Consider the following 22,500-nt stretch of genomic DNA (forward strand, 5'->3'; position numbering starts at 1 on the left):
TAACAACTGAGAATCATAGTACGTTGATGATGTTGTTCTCATGCTAATTTAAGTTGAAATTTACATAAGAAAAGCAGTGAAGTTTCTAACATAACAAGGTCAACCCGAGTCTCACATCCATTCCTAGGTCAGGTAACTATATAAACTGTATTAAAAAATGGGCTATTACCGTCAATGCCACTACAAGAACACATTAGTGGCCCAGGCTAAACTTCAGAATACCCGGACACAATTGCGTGACATGGAATTAGCTTAGAAGAAAAGTATCCTAAACATTCATAACAGCTAACCTTAAGCCTAATTAGGCCTAAAGAAAAGTTTTTAGGCCTAAGGTTAGCTACACTGTATTATGAATGTTTAGGAAATATTGCTTCTTCTAGGCTTTTCTTCTAAGCTAATTCAAGGTCACGCAATCGTGGCCGGGTATTCCAGATATTTTTTGCCTTGCAAACAAATTTAGTCTTCATTAAATTTATACCTAGCCACTCCAAGTTGACGAGCGTTTCTAAGCCTTCAAGTCTCTCAATGATGTTGTTGTCCATTTGCAACTTGGTTAAGCTCACGAAGCTCCATAAGTTGTCAATTTTTAGTATATCTTCACAAAGAAAATACATAGGAAGCACCGTTAAAAAACATTGAAGCAAAGAAGTCCGATTTTTCTTTTGAAACAATCAGAACAATCTTACTTTTGAAATCAAGTCTAAGTGAGTGAACATCTCCAAAATCAATTCCTTCTTGTTTAGCTATCCTTCCAGCTTCTCCTTTTGGCCCTTGCTCCTCCACAGCATCTTTTAGCATCTGTTCATCGATCACAGAGGGTTCTATAGTGTCGTAGAGACGACTCATGGCGCAAAAAGACAGAGAAAAAGTCTACATGTTTCCCAAAACCTTTCAAAATTCGCACAGTTTAGTGTTGTCCCGGACAACGCAAATTGTACCGGGTAGATTGGTTCCTAGGTTATAACTGCGCGTGCTCTTTACGAAATACACTGATTATCCACTGGTTGACTTGAGGGCTCAAGAAAATCAAAGTTTACTGAAAATCAAAGATTTTTAAGAACGTTTTTTACATGTATGTAAGGGTTTTTTGGACACGATGATGGAATATGAGTATGAAATAGACCCTAGGTAAGCTATCAAGAAGGGTTGATGGCAGTGGATGTTATGATTGTGGTCGAGATATCACATCAATGAATTTTCTTTGGCTAGGGGTCTGCAAGGTAAACCGGGATCAGTTGTGTTGAAAAAGGATAAACAAAATCTTATTGGTATCAGCATCGGAGGGGGAGCTCCTCTATGCCCTTGCCTTTATGTGGTTCAAGTATTTGACAATACGCCAGCTTCAAGAGAAGGAGTTCTTCAAGCTGGGGATGAAATCGTTGGCGTCAATGGCAAATCTCTGAGGGGAAAGACCAAAGTAGACGTGGCACGAGCCATTCAAGCAGTGAAAGTAAGAAGTGTTAACTAACTGGCTCCAGTTTAGATGACATGAGTCATTAATTGAAAAGGCAAATTATTCTTTTAACCTGTGGATGATACACTGTGGAACTAACTTCAATAAAAGTTAAAGTGAGTGAAGGTTCCATGAATAAGTGATCCGGATAACTTTGTTATTGTTCATACTTGTTATTAATAATTTATATACAGCCCTTTGTAAAATGCTGGGTAAGTTTTTGATTCTTTGTAAGTTTAGCCATGTTATGAAAAGTGTTGACCACCTTCTGTTCTACGCAATTTCATTCCATTGTGATTCTTCTTACCTTGTTACCAGTAATTTAGTATTAATTTTTGTATCATGTATCAATCACATCATCCTAGGACGAGGTGACCATTAATTACGTAAAGCTGCATGCTGAACCAACGGAAGGAAAAACCTTGGACATAAGTAAGTGCACCCATATGTTGGCAAAATTCAAAGGTAACGTGACCCATAACAGGGTTTGCGATAGCTTTTCAAAGTACCGGATTAAATAAGGAAAGTAGAGGACATGGTTACGTTCCATTGCAAGGCCTTGGGAGCGAACCCTCAAGGAGGCCTAGGTCCCCTGTACATGTAAATTATTATAAATGAAACTCTCAGGATGATTGGGAAAAAAAAAGAAAAGACTAAACTTAATAATAATAATAATAATATTTCTTATATAGCGCCTATCCAGATGTGATCTAAGCGCTTTACAAGTCATGAAAAATGAAAATTCAAAATTAATCCATAAACGAAAGGTTATACAAAAGTTCCCTTGAAGAAATAAGATTTAAGTCGTGTTTTGAAAGTCTGGAGATTATCAGAGTTTTTTATGTGTTCTGGTAGATCGTTCCAAAGTTGTGAATGAAATGCCAACAGATCGACTATTCCATATAGTAAGCAAAATAAAGCGATTTGACTTCTTCTTAGTTTGAAGGATTTTTTGTGGTGATTGTCTGAGATTGTTTATGGCTTCTTGAGATAACCAAATCCAAGAAAGAAAAGAAGAAGCCACCAAATGCAAATCTACAGTAAAATTTATGGCATCAAAATACCTGACGTGAAATAGTAAACAACTGGGCGAAACGTACGACCTCCAGCCTCTGAAACCCTGCCATAAAAATTGAATGATGTGGAAAAAATGAAATAGAAAATGAAAGGGAATTGGTAGGTGGTGTAGTCCTGTTGTCACAGGCCGCATTGAATTTGCTTGCTTATGCGCCAAGTTCTAATTCCGCTCTGAAAACTGACTGGATATTATTGTTTGTCAGATCCCAGCCTCAACTCTACCATGCTTGGAAAATAGCCAACTTGAACGAATGAATAAAACTATTTAAACTATGGACAATTCATTAGCTATTTACAGAAAGATCAAAACTATCACTGTAAATCCTATAAATTACACTACAGCTGTATATTAAAAAGCTGCTTTCCATGAAGCTTTGCCTTACAGAGCTTTGCTGATTGCGCATTTGAACAACCTGCCATTTTTCAATTCTTTCACCCCTAATTAAACTGGCCCCCACTGACAACTGAAATCATCTGGTGTCAGATAGGGAAAAATCATTATGTGTCACTCTTACACCACATTAGGAAAAAGGTTATAGGCCGGGGGACATACACATAGTGGACATTGATGTGGTTACCATGCACTCTAGAATTGGCCCCTATAATGACGAGTGAAAACTGCTATTGGCAGGAGTAGTGAAATGATTCCTAGTGTCACTCTAAGAAGGGAAAGGGTTATGTGAATTAGCAGTCCTGAATTTCCTCAGTACTTTAGATATAAATGAAAATGGCATTGCAACCTTGTTCCCAGGGTCTCTCTCCTAGGTTGAGGTTGATGGCATTGAACTACTGCATTGTCACTTCTTTTGTGAAAGATTTGTTCATTAACATGTTACATTATTAATTTTATCTTGAATAGTCTTGAAGAAAATGAAGCACCGCATTGTGGAACACATGAGTTCATCCACTGCAGATGCCTTGGGCCTCAGCAGAGCAATTTTATGTAATGGTGAGTGCAGTGAAGTATCTGAATGCACAGTTTGAAAATCAAGTAATTGAATAATTTGGCAACATAATTATCCTTGCAGATGGCTTGGTAAAGAAGCTTGAAGAACTGGAGCAAAATGCTAACATTTACAAGGGTAGGATTTTTGCAGCGTAGATTTATCATTTTGGCTTTAAACGTTAGCAGCTACGTGGTACCTGTACCTTTTTCAAAAGCTATTTTGTTGTATGATGTACCATGTTCTGTAATCTTGTTCAATTTGGACACTTCTGTACCTTAACCCACTTCCTGCTCAGGGCCTAACTCTAGCTCTGTCTGTGGAGTGATGGTGAACCAATCCAATTCTTTTCTTTTGCATGGGCCCCTTTCCGAAATAAGGGGTATTTACTCACAGATGCATTTTCTTGGATTATTATCACTTTTAAAATACCCTAAGTCAATTTATCCAGTGAAAGTTACAATGTAAGGCACTACAAATTCCCCTTGACATTGTTTGTGAATTCTGTCATTATCTAGTGCTATGAGGCCAACTTTACCTAATTTCCATCCATATAATATTCAGTAAGTGTTTTACATGTAGCTAAATGTACAGTGTATGTCTCTTACCTAAAGATGTGACAATTGAGTTTAATTTTCCCTTTAAAAGTTGTTTACTATTGGTGTTTCTTGTGTTCATCAGGCCTCCTTGATCATGCACGGCAGTTTCTTCAAAGTTTCTATAACTTAGCACAAACACACAAAGGTAATTCATTCTTTCAGCTGAATGATAATTTGTGCACTGCATGAATTCAGATTCCAGTGTCTCCATTGTAGTAAAAATTTTCTCAGTACTGTACATTTTTTTCATCTCCTACATGTACGTGTAACTTATTGTCAAGATTTGTGTGTTGCATTCTCTTCCTTTATTGATTGGTATAATCCTTGTTAATAATGTGGTTTTTTGTTTCCCTTAGAGCTGGGAGATATCTTTGCCTCCATAGGTGTACGAGAATTGCAACCAAATGCAAGTGAAGCATTTGCTATTTTCAGTGAGGCTCACAGGTATTTTCACCATGAATAACTCAGTACAAGTATTAACTTTTAGCATGATTCTGTGAAATCTAGTCTCATTACACTAGTAAATTTCATTTTGCTTTTTGATCTTTTAACTTATACATTTTTATTAAAAGTGAAAGGCATTTTTTTCAATGCAATTTCTTAGGAACTTTGAAAGACTTGGAATGGATTACTTAAAGAAAGTAAAACCAATGTTAAGTGATTTAAGCACTTATCTTGCCAAGGTAAGGATGCAGTGTTCTTTAATGGGGACATAGTTGTTCAGTGAGTGATTAACCCATCGACTCCCAGGGGTTCCCCATTGACGAGTAAAATAAAATCGTCTGGTGTGAGAGTAAAATACTAAGTCTGGCCGGTTTCAGCCGGTTTGGATGTCAATGGGTTAATAAGTAAATTATGGTAATAATTAAATACAGTGTGGATGAAAGAGTGTTTCCTTGTGATTTCAACTTAAATTTGTTGTTCCAGATTTAACCTATTTAAATTCGCTCTTTTAAAGGCAATCCCAGACACCAAACTGACGATCAAGAAATATGCTGATGCCAAATTTGAGTACTTGGTAAGCTTTAAAATTTTCTCAATAATTATTTATAGCTCTGTAATATGAGTGTATTTGCCATAAATAATAACTATGGCTGGTGAAGTGTCAGTATACATGTAGGCTATGAACAACATTTTCATTCCTTGTTTCTAATGACGATTTTATTGAAAAAAAATTATCCTTGATGACTTTTTTTCTGAAAATAATAATTTGGATGACTTCAGTGTTTCTTTAGATGCACAACAAATGGCTTGGAAAAAAAAAAAAACTTGAAGACACGTGTATGAATCATTCTGACTGCCACATCTCTCTTTGGATGGACTTGACTGGAGTTTAATATTAACAGAAGTCAATTTGGCATTTTGCCTAATACTAATAATTCTGAGTTCATGGCAAATCAGAATATTTTTTGAACCAAACATTTAGAGGACAAGTGTTAATTTCCCCTCCTCAATATTTGGTTGTAATATCTTCAATGTAATATTATATTATGCATTTTTGTTGTTTTAGTCCTACTGCCTGAAGGTCAAGGAAATGGATGATGAAGAGTATGCTTATGCTGTAAGCTAGTTTATTCTATGTACTTCCATTATTTAAATAGGCCAGTAGAGTCTGTGGTATGAATTCAAAGTACATGTTTGCCGGCACCTTCCCAAAAGAAACATTTCTTGCGCTGTGTACTTTACCTTATTGCATTGGAAAGAGGAGATTGCATCCTCATCATGTCAATCCTGTTTGATGTCCCCTGGGAACCAATCTTGATGCCATGATAATTATGATTTCTTGGTCTTCATCTTTGACTGGCTGGCTGGCACACATGGCTTCAATCTTACTGTATGTGATAGTGTATGGCTTGTTTAAGGGAAAACATCCAAAATTTTCCCGCTTGCGCAACAAAGTTAAGGCCTGTTGGATGGGGTTATTATAAATACCTGGATGGGTGATTGTCCAGTAATACCCCTTGCTGTACACTCCAGGGAGTCACACTGGCTTGGCTATCCAACGAGAAAGTCTACTGATATCCCACAAAACCGATATTGCATTATAACAAAATTAAACTGTGCATAGTAAAATTGTTAGCAACAAGATAATAGTGAAATTATTGTGTGATACACTGTACCTGCATAACTGAAAAAATACTGGAAAAGGGTACAAAATTATTCTCCCAACATATGGAGTCATCTACATATACTTTCAAAATGCCTTGTCAATGAATCAAATGCACCTCAATAGTTACATGTAATCCTTTATTACTGCTAGTTTTTAGCTTATTGTTCATAATAAGTATGCTTGATGTATCTCTTTTATGTTTTGAAATTTCCTAGGCATTACATGAATCACTTTACAGAGTAGAAACAGGAAACTATGATTACAGGTAATAATTTGTTGTTCCATCATTGCAAAAGACATGGAAAGATATTGTACACTTCCTCTCCACGGTAACATCATCTCTTTAGCTGGTTTGAGGACTCATAGAACTGCTGTGTGACTGTCTGACTTCACTGAGTGAATGTTAACATAAAATAATGTTGTCTTCCTGGTCAACTTCAGCGTCAGATAGGGATGTACATGTAATAGCCTTCCATTGACTCTGGTTCAATGTCAGCTTGTTAAGATACAGCTATACTTTAGCCAGTCTTGGCCATCAACTTTGCAGTCCATTGCACAACCTACAAAGGCTCTGGTGTCTGATCAATGTTGTAAAGATGTTTGACAATTAAAAGTCCAGAATACCTCTTTGACTACAAAATGCACTTAAACCTACAATGTCGATCAAACCTAACTTACATTGTAGATAAACAAGCTGTGCTTTCTTCTTGAAACCCACAACTTCTTTTAACTGCAGGGTAGTGTTGCGTTGTCGTCAGTTGGCAAGAGAGAGATTTGCAAAACTACGATCTGATGTGCTTGTCAAGCTTGAGCTTCTTGATCAGAAACATGGTAATTTGAGTTTTTTTGTTGACTAGAATGTAATCTTACCTTAGGAAAGGAATCAATGAATTCCAATATCTTGATCTTACAAGAAGCTGTCACAGTGATACCATGAATGGTTAAAATTTAAGGATTCGCTGACAGCAACATGATTATGCTTCATCACTAAATTTAACTAGGGTCATTGAATTGATACTAAAAGCCCTAATCAGTAGTTCTGTAACCCATGCAGTGCATAGAGCATTTTGATCTCAATAGTCGAGGCTACTGCATCTCAGACCATTATTTTTGGACAGTGTACATGTACATTATTGAGAGTAAGTATGGCATGAGATTTGCCAGAGCAAGGCAGATGTATTTAGAATGTACCCAAAACAAACTTAATTTCTAACAAACGTTTGAGTTATTTCGTTTTGATTTCTTCACAGTGCAAGACATTGTGTTCCAGCTACAGCGGTTTGTTGCAGCTGTCACAGAGTATCATGAGAATTCCTTTGCAGTTCTTAAGGAGGCAAATGTCTTTCCTATAGAAGTTGATCTTACACGAGGAGCACTGGGAAATACCTTGAAATAATTTTTGAGTCCATGTAAACGAGACAAAAAGAAACTTGTACAGAATATGGAATTTATTTATTCAGTTGAGACAGTAGCATTGAAATCGTTAAAAGGGAGCAGCATTCAAATTGTGTGGGTAATGTTTTTGAAATTACTGTGTTGTGTAGTTTTCAAGAATCTCTAGAAAACAACAGAATACTGAACCCATGTGATGCCAATGCAATGAATCAACGTAAATCTCAGCTGATTACTTGCAAGTATTCTATGCCAACACAGCTACCCATAGACCCTATGCAAAAATGGCTGCCTTTAAATTATTCTTTTGTTCATATTCAAAATAGCCCAACTAACCTCGTTCGGGATAACAAATTCTTTAGAATTTTTGTCTCTAAAACGAGGTTAGTTGGGCTATTTTGAATATGAACAAAAGAATAATTATTTAAAGGCAGCCATTTTTCCATAGGGTCTATGAAAGCATCCTAACAGTTGCTTATTTTGTTTTAGTGTAACATTGTCATAACACTAGCAGTATTTTAAAAAAAATGCAGAGAGTTTGACAATACAGTGATTATCATGTTATTGACAAGTGTTTTTCCATACTCTCCTGTGCATTTTCTCACTTCTGCATAGCCTTGCTTTTCATGCCAGCCAAAGCTCTGTTACCAGGACAGGTCTTTATGAAACCATACAATGTAATTTTCCATCGTTGGTGCATTCAACTCCATCTCCAGATCTTGATTGTTTTGTCAAGTGATCCTGACACAATAATCTGTTGCGATGGATGAGCATCACAGGTCAACACGGGTCCTGTGTGCCCAACAAGCTTCTCAACCACTTCACCAGTGTTCAGGTCCCAGATAAAGATATGACCATCTTCTGATCCAGAAATAACCCACTTTCTATTTACAGTACTAAAACAGCCCATCACACAGTAATCCTTGTTTATATGACCTGCAGGAAGAAAGAAAGCAATGTTACAAAGACAAACAAAACTGAGATCTACCTGTCTCTTTACTGGAGTATTAGTTGTTGTTGCTCAAGCAAATGAGATAAATAATTAATTATTCAAACTTTACCAATTGTAAACATTCCCTGAATAAATGATATAATTAGTGATAATCAATGTTTAAGTGGTGTTTCCTCGGACACTTGCAAATAAAATATTAACAAAAGCCAATCGCAATGCAAAGCAAAAACATGAGCCAAAACAAAATTGTTTTGCCCAGTAGCCACTGATTGGTTGAGCATAAAAGTGAAAGATATTGCACATACACTGTACAGGAAAGGAAAAACAAATTACTAAGTAAACAAAGTACTGTACTTAAACCTGGTTAGGTTAGCAGGTTACAAGCATTTTCCCCCAAGATAATAGGTCATGGGCCCATACTTTACACAGACCAACACTCGAGGATCCTAAAGAACTTTGTAGAATGTGCTGCCTTTGTTAAGGTTGCACTTTAAGTTTTCTCAGGTAATTGTTCATAAATTCTGTGGGATGTTTAACCCATTCATCCCTAAAGCAGTTCCCATTGACAAATAAAATGATCGTCTGGCATTTAGAGTAAAAATTGACTTTCACTCTCAGGGCTAAAAGGGATGAAGAACCCACACATTCTTAACAAAAGAGTAGGGCATGGAGATCCCAGTATTGTGGTCTGCGTGGTGTACCCAATTCTTTAAAGCTAAGGGCCTGATTACATACATGGTTAGTTTCAGCCCAGGTTCTGGAAGAAATCCTTTTGAAATGAAAGTGGTGGTTACATTGGAGAAGGTTTTAGCCTAGGCTGAAAATCCTGAATCCGGGCTAGGATTTTCAGCTTGGGCAAATGGAATGAAAAATCTGCCAAAAGTCCATGTAATCAAAATCGATGCCAGTAAATTTTTTCATGCAAATGTGCATTTCGTGCCCGGACTGAAATTGACCATGTAATCACAACAGAATTTCAACCTGGTGGGCAAAGTGAAATTTCTGCCATGGCTGAAACTCACCATGTAAAAGTTTATCCCAACAAAATTATGAGGAGGGTAAAATAAAAGTGACACTGGAAATTTGTGCAACAATCAGGCCCCAAGGAGGCTTACACCAGTTTCAACAAACTGTACAATTTGGAAGGATTTAATCTACCCAACTGTTTCATGTAACAGCAAAGTTATAGTACCATATAAACCACCAATAATTGCTTAACAAGACACAATCGTTGATGTGATGTAATAGGTCGCCATGGCAACAAAATCTTGAGCCTTCTAAAACTACCCTTGTATTACTTATATGTCAAAAATGGAAAGTGGAAAGTGATTAATTAACCCCTTGACACCTGAACTGCCCTGATTAACCGGAAAAATCCTCTGGTGTTAGACAGAGTAAAATACTAAGTATGGCTGGTTTAGGCCAGTTCAGGGGTGAAAGGGTTAAGTCCCACTCCTAAGAGTCAATGGGTAAACCGGTTCAGATCAAACTTTCTGCAAAAGTTCAAAAAAATTCCCTCCAGAGCAGTTTCAATCGCCACCTTTACAACAAAAATTGCGGTTTTATTTAATGGTGTTGTGGAGTTCATCCTTCTAATATTAAGATAATTATTACCTCTGTCTATACTGTCGAAACTGGTGTGAGCCACCTTAAATTACTGCCTTGGCCCATAGCCCATGGTGTAAACAGCCATAAATTAAAAGTATGCTGCTACTGTATGGTGGGTGCGCAAGGACCCTGTCTACTATCAGTAACAATTGATATTAGGTAACCACGCTGTGTTACCTGGTAGCCCCGGGTTCAAAATCAGGTTTGCAAAACAAACAGAGCAATGAAAGATGTTAATGACGACAAGGAAACAAGAAACTAAGGGTTCATTCGATTGACCGTATTCCAGAATAGTAGTTAGAAATCCTACTTTTTTATGGAGATTCACATTAAATCTGTCAAACGCTTGCTAAAATGCTATTTCAAACATATCTTTACTAGTACTGTCACCTTGGTTGCTTCAAAATGCCAGACATACCGTTTTAAATCGTCATACCATGTATTCTTATTCCATAATAAGGTCAATCGAACCCACCCTGAATTTGTTGAAGTAATAAAGCGAAAGCTCAATTCTACCTTGGTAGGTTTTAAGCACTCTGCCTTGACCCATCTTGTAATCCCACAATTTCATGACACTATCATGGGTAGACACCAACAAATATTTTCCATTTGGTGACAGCCTGGCATGTGATATGGGTATTTGCACGTTTTTATCGGGTAATATTGATTTCAAGCAACAGCCAGACATAACATCCCAAACACAGCATTTGCCATCAGTGCTGCTGGAAACAACAAGTGCACCATCCAGGTTAAACTGTACAGCAGTTACTGCACCACAATGACCGACCAAGGTTTTAAGACAGGTGCCTGTTGAAGAGAGCAGGCAAAAAATTGTAAAACTCAAGGCCAGACAACTTTAAATTATTATAGCACTGGAACGTACTGTACACCAGCTTTATTTAACACTGTCTTCTCTGTGATCTTTCCAGTGAGTTAATAGTTCCAGTGCATGCTCCACTTTCTCTGATGTGATCCAAAGTGGAAGCAAGTGATAAAACATTTAAAGTCATACAGAGGACAGTTAAGCTTTATGTTCCAGTGGTTTAGGGATGATGTCACCTGTTGCAATAAATCACTGATGTGCCGACCATATTGAATACTAATATTAATTTTAATACACTAAATAAATTCCAATTTTATCTTTTCTTACATTGTACTTATTTTGTTATCTTAATTATATGTTAGTAGGGCCACTTCAGCCCTTGGATGCCATATTTTCGACCTACTTTTCAAATAAACTGATTGATTGACGTGATGACTCTGTCATATTACATTTGGGCCGTTTATACGAGAGAAAATAAGCCGCGGCTAACTCTGGCCGCGGCTAACTCTGGCCGCGGCTTACGTAAGCCGCGAAAGGAACTATTTATACGAGTATAAACTCCCCGGCCAGGATAAGCTGCGGCTTGAGAAGGCCGTGAACGTTGATTTTGCACCATTTATACGGGGTGTTCGCGGCTTACGTAAGCCGCGGCCAGAGTTAGCCGCGGCTTATTTTCTCTCGTATAAACGGCTTTGTTAAGGTTTTTGGCAGTGGATTGCCCGAGAAATATTTGTTGGGAATATTAATGCCGCCAGGGGACAGCAGGGCTTATTCAACCAGGAAGCTACCTTTATACCTTCAGCTGTATTCCAGATCTTTATGCTTTCGTCAAAAGAACCAGACACAACCAACGTTGCCCTCAAATTGAAACTACAACAGAAAGCATAGTCTTGGTGACCAAGAAGAATTTTAATGCAAATTTTAGCCAAGCAGTCCCAGATTCGAACACTTGTATCATCTGAAGCTGAGACAAGTAAGCGGCTTTCCGAATCCCAACACACTTCCGAAATTTCTAACTTGTGACCTTTCAAAGTTGCCTCCAAATTCCCGTGCAAGTTCCATATCTTGATCTGTTTATCGGCAGAAGAAGAAGCGATCAGTTGTCCATTTGGACTAAATTTCACACACGAAACTCCTTTACGATGAGCTAGGATTGAAACGTCCTTTTCAAATTTGAATATGTGGCTACTTTCATTCAGTTGCATCATTATCATAGGTCATAATAATTGTTTGCACTATAAAGAAAACAGCTTGGCAATCCTCACCTTTCCCCGAGAGCATTCAGTTTTGCTACATGGTGTTGAGGCTAATGGCAAAAAACCAAGATGGCGGCCGTAGCGACCAGTCTAGGAACCTAAATACTTACCAGATAATTTTTGCAGAACTCACGCAGTGGCAAAATCATATTAATCCAAACTATCTTATTTTTAATATCTAAGGAAGACAGCTTGCCTTCAAAATGGTAAGAAGTGGTTATGTTTTGCCAATTTAATTTAATTCGTTGTCCGGCAACCGCAAAAACAATGATTAATCTTAATTTCCACTAAGCAGCTGGCGAGTCTTCGTGGATACTTTGAAATTCTTACTGTTGAAATATCTCAATTATGATGAGGAGATTCTTTTCTCTGGACTTCGTTTGATGATCTTACTTTAAAAGACGCCTCAAACTCAACTCTGGCGGGATGAGCTTTCAGCTTCTGTTTACATTATAAAGGAACTGAAGACTCCGCTTCTAATCCGAGTTAGTGCAGTTCTAATATAAGAAGGCGCTCTCATCACTTATAATTAATGATTTAGAGCTAACGTTAAGGAAAGAAAAGCAGTGTTAAAATTGAATCTAACGCAAAACATATAGAAAGAGAACATTTTCATATCAACATCTTTATTAGTTCTCAGAGAATGAGCTTGAAAAGACTTCTATTTCTTATTGATCATGACACTGACTGATGGCTTGACAACTCCCAGTGTTCCAGGGTACATTCAGTGTAGGTTACGGTGTACTGGCGTGTAATTGGAGTTTTTGGCGCATTATCAGGTGGTGATGAAAGCAAGAAAATATGTAGATGTTCTTGTTTTTTATTTGAAATATAAATTGCACGGAACATTGTTTCCAACATTAACGAGTAAAATCGTCTGGGGTTAGACAGAGTAAAATACTAAGTCTGGCCGGTTTCAGCCGGTTTGGATGTCGATGGGTTAACAGACAATTGGCATGGAATTTTAAAACCCTTGGTGTATCTTTGGCGTGGAGGTTACGCGGAATGCACCCTGGCCAGTGTTGAACAATATTGGGTTAAAACATACCTGACAATGTTGGTTGATGTTGTGCCAGCATGCCACATTTGTTTGTTGGATTATCTTACTTTATCAAGTTATAATATGACTCCTTGATTCAAACCATTGACAATATTGGCTTCTGATGTCTTGGCAGATGCTTTCAAGGACCAAGCCGGCTGTTGGGCCTGGCTCAGGAAACACTGTATCATCTGCAAAGGACTCCAAAAAGAAACGAAAATTGCCAAAACTAGAAGATTTCTTGCAGATGAGAGATTTTACTGGGGCTCTCACATTGCTAGAGGTACTTAATTCTTATTAAAAGAGGCATGTCTGTTTTGTCTCTTTCATCTCTCCGACAAAGAACACTTAGGCTTACCTGAGTGTATCGGGACCTGGAGCCCACAGCTCCGACATCTTTCCTTAAAGTTATTGTTTTCTAAGACCATCCATATTTAGAACAGCTTTTACATCCAAAATTTGATACCTTTCAGCTAATTAAGGCATAGTGTGTCTGTTTACATCATTTATGCATAAATTCAACAACAACAATTAATGATCAATAACAAAAGCTGGTGATGAATTTAAAAATAACCAGATTGAAGAAAATGATCACCCAATTCAGGGAAAAAGTTGTTTGTTCCTGGTGATGTCAGCTTCCAGCTTACCAAAGAATGCATTTGCTTACTGTTTTTGCCTTTAAAAACAAGAAGAAAGTAACTGTGGTTAGGATACATCTCTTTGTTAAACAAAGGTGTCATTTCGCTACAAATGTGTACTGATATCTTGCAAAGTAGAGGCACTCAGAAGCTTCCACTGTTGGTTGCCAGCTCCTAAATAGAGACTATTCTCATGGTTCAAAAGCTGGCTTTAAATCCAGGGAACCCAGCCAAAAAATTACCTGGCAGAGACTTTATATCAAAGATCAACTCCAAATGAATATAACTTTTGTTTTCTTACCCACTCATTTTATTGCAAGAAATAATACTCATATTACATCCAGGTTATTACAGTGTATTTGATTTTATCATTATCAGTGTAACAGTGTTATAATTTTTAACATTTTAGTGTCTTGTTTTCAGTTTAACCGTAATACTGGAAAGGCAAGTGAAGAAACTAACCTATGGATTGCATATACAGCTTTCCATTTAGGAGATTACAAGAAAAGCATGGAGGTACAGGAAACAGACGAAAAGTTAAATATCACTATGGCATGAAAAGTTAAATACATTACAGTATGCAGACAATTTAGGTGCAGGCAAAAGTTGACATAATAAATTTGTGAGCAAAGCATCATCAAGTTGTCAAGAAAACAATGCAAACATTTTCTAAAACAATGTTATTTAAGTCACAGCTGTGCTTAAATACTGTTACCTGCAATATCAAGTTTATTCTTATTACAATAATAATTATTATCAGGAATACCTGGCACTGACAAGAAGTGAAGCATGCCATCCAGATGTCTGGGTTAATTTAGCTTGTTGCTATTTTTTTCTTGGAATGTACAAAGAAGGTGATGAGGCAGCCTTAAAAGGTATTAACAGTTTTTTCATAATTTTATAGTATTTAGAACTAGTCAATAACCTAGAGTGAGATCGTTACAGCAAAATCTCAAACTGAGGCCTTGCTGTATTGACCAAGCAAGAGTGAGGTCAATACAGCTAGCTAGCTTAATAGCTGCTCTTAACCAATCAGAGTGCATAATAAATATAGGCCAGAAATTAACGCTAGTCAATTACAATAATAATAATAATAATCCATAATTATGAATTAAAAAAGGAAATGGGAATAAAGACTCTTGTGAAAAAGGTCAGTAATGATAATAATTCTTGACTTTCTGTGGACAAAGCAACCTGCGAGGATGTTCCATCTTCTATCGTGTGTTGTCTGGATGCTCCTGTCCCACCAGGCCTCGGTTGTTCAAAAGGTGCTATTCACCGGATTAATCACTATCCAGCAGATAAACACAAAACCAATTGAGTTATCCAGTTGCCAGCGATTTATCCAGTGGATAGCGCTATCCTCCCTTCGAACAACTGGGGCCAGATCTCCAGGTTCCCATCCTCTGACACCCTCACCTTATCTGGAACCTCCTTGTAGCACACAGCAGCAGCCACTTACACCATACTTCTGACAAAGCTCCCAGTACACTGACCCTCAATGCCATCTGATCATGCCTCCTCCGATACTCTCTCTCTCTGCACCAAACCAATGTGACCACTCAGATGGAGCTTGGTTATCAAAGGGACTCCTTAGTAGTATTAACAATGTTTTTTTTTTTTTGCAATTGCCTGGACAAACTAAAGATTGTCATCATGATAAAAACAATGCCATGTTGAAATACATGTATTTTTGCTCCAGATAAAGGTGGCTCAAACCAGTTTCAGGGTGTTTTTGCAAGGCTTTCCTGTTGCCATGGTAACTTGTTTCATCACAAAAATGACTGCATCTCTTTCAGCAATAATTGATGTTTCACATGGTACCATAACATTGTTGTTACGTGTTAAGAAGCTGTAGTGTCAATCCTTGCAATAACAAGGTATCTTGAAGGTGTTGAAACTGGTTTGACCCACCTTAACAGAACTATATTTGTCATCAATGGTTTTAACTAATATTATTTTTAATTTCCTTTGTTTAGGTCCAAAGAGCAGACTTCAAAACCGATTGTTGTTTCACCTTTCCCACAAGGTACATGTACTGCAGCCCATGGAAGCTCGAAAATTTTAAAAGTGTAATCGTTGGTGTAAATGACAATATTTTCTCTAATTTTTGGTAGGATTTTTGTACTGACTGGGGCACCCAAAAAGCCATTTTTTTTCAAAGTTCATCAAAATATATCATTGCCATAAAATAAACCAAAAATTAGCGTTTTTGGAGCAATTTCTCTACCTGCTGGGAAATTTTTATCTGTTCTGCACTTCCAGCAGAAAAAGACCAGAAATTCTGTTGGTCAGCAGGACCAGGCAGACGTTTCCCAGCCAGCAAGCATAAGAACAACATTTGAATTCATTGTATGCCAAAAATATTTATTTAATGAGGGTGGCAACAGGCGTCGGATTTAACCTTCAGTGGGGGGAGGGAGGTGCAGAAGCGAAGGGTACATTGACTCTAAATAACCCTCACAACAAAAATATTATTTTCTCCTGGGAGAGGCATGAGCAGATTGAAAACAATTTCCCAGCACAATAATAATCTTTTTCCCAGCAACTTCAAATTCCCAATACTTCTTTTTCCGGCCAGCAGGTACACACCTGCAGAACACAGGTCTATTTGCAGAACACCTCCATGGGTTGCCCCTGTAATGAAAGGTGTACATCTCTTGCACCATTTCTCTGCCATATGGAACAACCATCAATGAATCTCTTATGGCATTTTTCTTTGGAAAGTTGATAGAAATCTTGCCAATTTTTTTAAGGTGATGCAAAAGCTGAATTTTTTTTTTTTTGGTATTTTGCGTTCTAGTTTAATGATGAGAAGAGACTTATGGGATACCACCAGGCCTTACAAGATATCATTGAAGACCAGGTAAAAGGAATGATGTGTGTTATTAAAAAGTGAACTACGGATATCAGATTTCCAGCATTTTCATTGGCTCACTGGACAGTCAGGGTATCAGTTCATATACCTGCAATACTTAATGTGGTCAAGGAACACCTCAGCAATAGAGCAAGCTGAAAACATTTTTGCAGCTCTGAGAAAAAATGGCTGACAAAAGCAGTTTTAGACTGGAATTGATGGAACGCAGAAATCGATGCTTTAGTCAAGAATACTACCCCGGGAACACGTGGAGTTTTTAATAAACAATAATTATTCTACTCAGGCTTGCTGGATATAAAATGATTATCTATCACTTCAATCCAACAGGCCCTCGTAGAATAATAGTGTTAAATAGTTTGATTATTAGAAATGAAAGTTAGAAAGGTCATTGTAATAATATATTATTACATAATCAACATAAGCAGTTGCTGGCAAGACTGAAAAAGTCCATGTTTGAACAGAATTTAAACCCTTGACTGTTTGATTGTGTTGCATTGCACTGCTCTACCAACTGAGCTATCAAGCCAGATGGGAGCTTGTCAATATTGTTGCTACCGTAGTTCATTTGTTTTCTTTTTTGGAAAGAGTTGAATGAAATTTCATTTTTTCAAACTTTTTGCATCACACTTCAATTCAATGTTCTTGGAACTAGATTAATAATTAATATTAGAAATAATAATTATTTCTAATGTTCTCGCAATTATAAGCCCTGTTTTGCCAGAATTACTCAATTCTTGTTCCCATTCCCATCATGGTTCCTATTCTTGTTTTTTATTTCCTTTTGTCCTTCTCAACAGCTTAGCTTGGCCTCAATACATTATTTGAGAAGTCATTACCAAGAAGCTATTGACATCTACAAGAGAATTTTACTAGATAACAGGTAATTGTGACATAATTATTTTAATAGATACCTGGTGATCTTATGTAATTTGTGAATATCTTTCAACAACTGATTTAATTTACTGTCTCTTACTTCTGCAGAGATTATCTGGCACTCAATGTGTATGTTGCACTTTGCTATTACAAACTGGATTATTATGATGTCTCCCAGGCAAGTGGTAGTGGCAGTACTTTTAATGTATTATTTTCCATTATGATACTGTGAAGCAGTAGTGGAGAGAGAGCAGTGAAAGCAAGAGTAATAATAATATTAATAATAATAATAATAATAATAATAATAATAATAATAATAATAATAATAATAATAATAACAGGACAGCTCTGTTCTGTGGGGAGCTTCAAAGGTTTGCTTGCAGAGACTGTCAATTATATGGTCGAGCCCCCTATCGGACTTCCACAAAGTCTTAGCATCTAATCAATGTGCACTACCAGTTGTCACCTACCCTATGTGGACACTAACATGGCCGCTCGCAGATCTACAACAACTCGATCGCGAAGCTCGCAAGATCATCAAAGAGAATGGAGGCTACCATCCACTCGGTTGAACCGAGTTGCTATACCTACCAAGGAAGTGTGGAGGCCGGGGACTGAAGTCATTTGAGAGCCTGTATAAGCAGACCAAAGTCAAGACCACAATGAAGCTGTACGCAAATGAAGATCGAACGATGAGTTTAGTGCGCGAGTTTGAAGAGAAGTGCGAACAAGCAGGAAGAAGATCACTCGTAAAGGATTGCTTTGGAAATGGACATTACTCTGGACCTTGCATGCCCAGATCCCAAAGCGTTGCAAACTGACTCAGGTGAGGAATCACATGTTAAAGGAGTAGGGAGAACATTACGAGCGAGAGAAGAAGAGAGAAGCATGAGGGAAGTAAGAGAGCAGAGGTGGCAAGGAAAGCTGTTCGGAGAAAGATGGGATGATAACAAAGTTATTGACTGCTTCACTTGGCTTAGTAAGTGGAAGTCTGCACCTGTGCATACTGTTGCTGGAATCTATGAGTTATACCAGCAATTACTCCCTACTAAGCTGTACCACCAGAGCAAGACGAAGACGCTGACCACCTCGGATACCACGTGTCGTATGTGTGGAAAAGGGCCTGAATCTATGGCCCACGTGATTAGCGGATGTGGTACCTTGGCACAGACTAAGTACATGCAGAGACACAATGCAGCCTTGAAAATCCTTTTCTTCGAGTTCCTGAAAGACTTAGATCTTATCCATTGTATCCCCCCTTGGTACTCTCCAGTCTCACCTAAACCCGAGTACAAGAATGACCGAGCGTGCGCGTACTGGGATGTCCCAGTATTTGCTGAAAATACGGAAGTCAGGGCTAACAGAATTGATGCGAGAATTGTGGACAGAAAGGAGAAGAAGGTGATCCTTATTGAGATGAGCTGCCCTTGGGTTTCCAACAGAGAAAAGAAGGAACAGGAGAAAACTGACAAGTATGCGCCGTTGAGATGGGAGATGCGCCAACAGTTCCCCGGCCACACTATCACACAGTTTAATGTGATAGTTGATGTACTAGGAGGCTACTCTATGGAGACGGCGGAGAAAGTTAGGAAGTCTTTAGGTTTGGATAGAGGGAACCAGGTTTTGTTTAATATGCAGAAGGCAGCTTTATCGTACACCCTAAACATAGCAAGGTCATTCAAGGTTTCGACGAGTTATTAAGGAATATAAACTCTTGTTCCTTTCTCAAATGTTGGTTCGTTAGTTATTACCAATTGGTTTGTAAATAGGTTTAACAGTAGGGATTGTTACACAATAGTGCCTTTTCCTACTTATATTTGTAAGCATACTTACGTACTACATACTGCATAATAATAATAATAATAATAATAATAATTGGCAGTGCTAACGACCCTTTACTTGAGAACTGAATTGCAAAACGGTGCTGCTCACGATATCGGACGATATCTGACTGAAAGCATACAAATGGGAGAGATGGCAGGAAATAGCCAGGTTATTGGTGAACGGCAATATAGGTTTGAGGAGCAGAGGAAGGGTACACAAAGCCTGTGTGAGATCTGCTCTTTTATATGGAACAGAAAAATGGACACTGATGAGTAGACTGATGGATCATCCTAGGATGCTGAGATACATGGCAGGAGTGAGTTGGCAAGATGGGAGATCAAGCAGTGAAGTGATGGAGATATGTGGGGTTGAGGACCTTTCTGTTAAGTAGAGGCAAAAAAGATTGAGATGGTTTGGACATGTGAAAAGGGTGGAGTGGGGTGTGTTGAATGAGTCGGAGGAGTTGAGGGGCGACGGCTGGTAGGAAGGCCCAAGAAAAAGTGGAGAGGGTGTGTGACAGAGGATATGAATATATTAGGAATAGAGGAATATATGGCACAAGATCGACAGATGTGGAGGACAGTCATCACCTGTCCAACGCCATCTTAAATTATGGTAAATATGGATGTTAAGCGACAATGATGATGATGATGATGATACTATTTACAACACAGAATGAATAGTTATTTAGTTTGTGTTATCTGAACTTCCGAAAAATATCAAATAAAATGTAAGTGTATTGAACTAAAATGAAGACTAAGTGTTCTCCTTGTTTTTAACACAGGAAGTTTTGGCAGTTTATTTGCAGCATTACCCTGACAGGTAAATTGTCTGTTGAGGGCTAATAAAGTGTTGAGTTATAGCATAAGCCAGGGTAGATCTATTGATCTACACTTGTTTTGGTCCCAGCCATCATACAAACTTCCAGTTATCCAAATTTTGAATACAAATTTTGAATACAAAATAATCTGACTGACAAGTTCATGTTATTCACAGTGCAACTGCTGTAAACTTGAAAGCCTGCAATCACTTCAGACTATACAATGGAAAAGCTGCTGAGGTGAGAAATGGGAAATCATGAAATTGTTGTTGTAATATTATATTTCAATACAGTAACTTCTTTTTATTGGTCAAATAATAATATTTATATTAATTTTACAATAATACTTATACCTAATAATATTTTTGTTTCTTTTTGGTGACATTTAAAACACCCTAAAAAATGAACATACTGATTTCGTTTTGTTGTTGTTGTTGTTGTTGCTTTTATTATCATTATTATTATTATTATTATTATTATTATTATTATTATTATTATTATTATTATTATGATACTAAACGATTATCATAATGTCAGTGATATTTGATAATTTCACATCTTTTTTGCATCCTCTCAGGCTGAGCTGAAAACCCTCCAGGAGACAGCAAGTCCATCATTCAGTTTTGCGAATGATCTCATTAAACATAATTTGGTGAGATGCTTCTCTTAATTAACAGCTAAATAACGACTTTTTCAATGGTACATTGTAAATCTTTACTACCATAATGATAGATTAGCTTACTTGTGGTCACATTATAAAGTGTGCTGGCAGCTGAAAAATTTGCAATGTAATTTCCTTCTAGAAAAAAAATTAATCAAGAAAAATTACTAATAATACCAGTTGTTACAGTTTCTACCTGACCACTTGCCCTCTTTGCCTGCAGTTAGCTATTTTTTCCACTCACCAGTCTGGCAGATTCCGGGTTGAAACCCCAGATCGGAAGCATCCATAAGTACTTAGGATATGACAATAATATCAGTCAATATGCTCAAAACACATGTTTGACATTTTGTAGACTGTTAGTCACATCAGAGAATCTGCACACTGTTAACTTAGCATGGCCCTCAAACATGGTCAATTTTACTTAGAGATACTGGTATTCATTTATATTGTACACCTTCCTTTTTCTTTTGTGAATCACATAAATTTGCACCATATAAATGAATACCAGATCTCTAAATAAAATTAACAAAGTTTGAGGGCCATGCTAAGTTGCACGTATATACCTTGTTCACATAAGAAAAAATTAACAAATCAAAAGTGGTTCAGCGTTGTCTGTACTCTTATTGACAATGATATTCGTCATCACAGTGGTCAAAATGTTGTGGACTCGCAAGGCGCAAAACAACTGTGACCAAACTCATGGCACAAAAAAAAGAGCAAGCTTTATCTATAACTTTCTCACAATATGATTGGTTTATTTCCCAAAATGAGCGTTCTTGATTGGCAAATTGACATGAGCAGTGTTGTCTAGACTCTTATTGACAACGGCAAATTAGCCAATCAGATTGCGAGATTACAAGCAATTGTGGTGAAGAATTTAATTGAATTGTAAAAATGAGTTTGTAGCTTGATGCAGTACAGTCTGAGAAAATGACACCTGTGGGATATTATAATATTATCTTATGGCAATTGAATTGAGTAGGATAGCACACCATTAAGCAGGCTCTACTGTGGAATATGGCTTAGTACATTGAGATAGTATGCAGCTCTTTACAACCTCTAATTTCATTGGCCTTTAGAATGCAGCTCTATTGTTTTTAGAGTTAGGGTCGATTGTTTCTTTTGTATCGTTCTTTGTGTCCATTGTTTTTTTAACCAATCCCAAGAGCTGTTGTAATAGCTATGTACTGACCCAGTAAATCTGCCAATCATAAAACACATACCATAATTTCTCATTATCTCAAGATTTGCTGATTCTTATGTAAAACATGCAGGTTGTGTTCCGAGGTGGTGAAGGAGCACTGCAAGTTTTACCACCTTTGGTCGATGTCATTCCAGAAGCTCGTCTCAACTTGGTAAGTGTTCATTATTCATTTTGTCATCAGTTATGTTTTAACTTAACCAGTATATGCCACCAGAATAACAAAGAAAAAATTTTCTCTTTTTCAGGTTATTTATTACCTCAGACAAGGTAAGGATCAAACTAGTACCTTGATCACTGTAATGAGATTGAAAAGGAGTTTTGTGTGTTATCCCTTCTCTAGTGCTTA

General features: G+C 37.4%; 4 protein-coding genes across 7 annotated transcripts in view; 2 read left to right on the plus strand and 2 right to left on the minus strand.

Moving 5' to 3' along the window:
* The window catches only part of LOC138059349 (dynein regulatory complex subunit 3-like), a 22,208-nt gene extending 21,271 nt beyond the window's left edge, over positions 1 to 937 (minus strand). For both annotated transcript variants that reach the window (XM_068904938.1, XM_068904937.1), the window contains exons 1-2: positions 687 to 937; positions 479 to 595 (exon numbers count right to left, since the gene is read on the minus strand). In XM_068904938.1, coding sequence (XP_068761039.1) covers positions 479 to 595; positions 687 to 846 — 277 coding nt within the window. In that variant the 5' untranslated portion in view covers positions 847 to 937. The remainder of the gene's footprint in view (positions 1 to 478; positions 596 to 686) is intronic.
* A 47-nt stretch (positions 938 to 984) lies between these two features.
* LOC138059353 (PRKCA-binding protein-like) lies at positions 985 to 8,679 on the plus strand. The gene is made up of 13 exons (XM_068904941.1): positions 985 to 1,128; positions 1,210 to 1,450; positions 1,819 to 1,885; positions 3,390 to 3,479; positions 3,559 to 3,612; positions 4,156 to 4,218; positions 4,430 to 4,517; positions 4,678 to 4,756; positions 5,032 to 5,091; positions 5,584 to 5,634; positions 6,399 to 6,448; positions 6,920 to 7,014; positions 7,434 to 8,679. The coding sequence occupies exons 1-13, from the start codon at positions 1,097 to 1,099 to the stop codon at positions 7,577 to 7,579; spliced, it is 1,116 nt and encodes a 371-aa protein (XP_068761042.1). The 5' UTR covers positions 985 to 1,096; the 3' UTR covers positions 7,580 to 8,679.
* On the minus strand, positions 7,611 to 12,217 carry LOC138059354 (WD repeat-containing protein 5-like). 2 transcript variants are annotated; one of them, XM_068904943.1, is made up of 4 exons: positions 11,983 to 12,050; positions 11,755 to 11,828; positions 10,652 to 10,942; positions 7,611 to 8,511 (listed from the first exon to the last, which is right to left on the minus strand). In XM_068904943.1, the coding sequence occupies exons 1-4, from the start codon at positions 12,018 to 12,020 to the stop codon at positions 8,276 to 8,278; spliced, it is 639 nt and encodes a 212-aa protein (XP_068761044.1). In that variant the 5' UTR covers positions 12,021 to 12,050; the 3' UTR covers positions 7,611 to 8,275. The 2 variants fall into 2 exon arrangements, with proteins under 2 accessions (XP_068761044.1, XP_068761043.1); XM_068904942.1 differs by having other exon boundaries at positions 11,755 to 12,217.
* Positions 12,218 to 12,249: 32 nt separating this feature from the next.
* LOC138059348 (intraflagellar transport protein 56-like) overlaps positions 12,250 to 22,500 on the plus strand; it is a 16,937-nt gene continuing 6,686 nt past the window's right edge. Inside the window, exons 1-13 of one of the 2 annotated variants that reach the window (XM_068904935.1) lie at positions 12,250 to 12,420; positions 13,390 to 13,536; positions 14,315 to 14,407; positions 14,652 to 14,766; positions 15,871 to 15,920; positions 16,695 to 16,757; positions 17,567 to 17,649; positions 17,751 to 17,820; positions 20,251 to 20,288; positions 20,463 to 20,526; positions 20,864 to 20,938; positions 22,225 to 22,305; positions 22,400 to 22,421. In XM_068904935.1, the coding sequence (XP_068761036.1) occupies positions 12,418 to 12,420; positions 13,390 to 13,536; positions 14,315 to 14,407; positions 14,652 to 14,766; positions 15,871 to 15,920; positions 16,695 to 16,757; positions 17,567 to 17,649; positions 17,751 to 17,820; positions 20,251 to 20,288; positions 20,463 to 20,526; positions 20,864 to 20,938; positions 22,225 to 22,305; positions 22,400 to 22,421 (904 nt within the window). In that variant the 5' untranslated portion in view covers positions 12,250 to 12,417. Of the gene's footprint in view, positions 12,421 to 12,487; positions 12,700 to 13,389; positions 13,537 to 14,314; positions 14,408 to 14,651; positions 14,767 to 15,870; positions 15,921 to 16,694; positions 16,758 to 17,566; positions 17,650 to 17,750; positions 17,821 to 20,250; positions 20,289 to 20,462; positions 20,527 to 20,863; positions 20,939 to 22,224; positions 22,306 to 22,399; positions 22,422 to 22,500 lie in introns of those variants that run through there. The other variant, XM_068904936.1, reaches the window with a different exon arrangement.

This window comes from Montipora capricornis, chromosome 8 (assembly GCF_036669925.1).
Source record: "Montipora capricornis isolate CH-2021 chromosome 8, ASM3666992v2, whole genome shotgun sequence".
Taxonomy (NCBI): Eukaryota; Metazoa; Cnidaria; class Anthozoa; order Scleractinia; family Acroporidae; genus Montipora; species Montipora capricornis.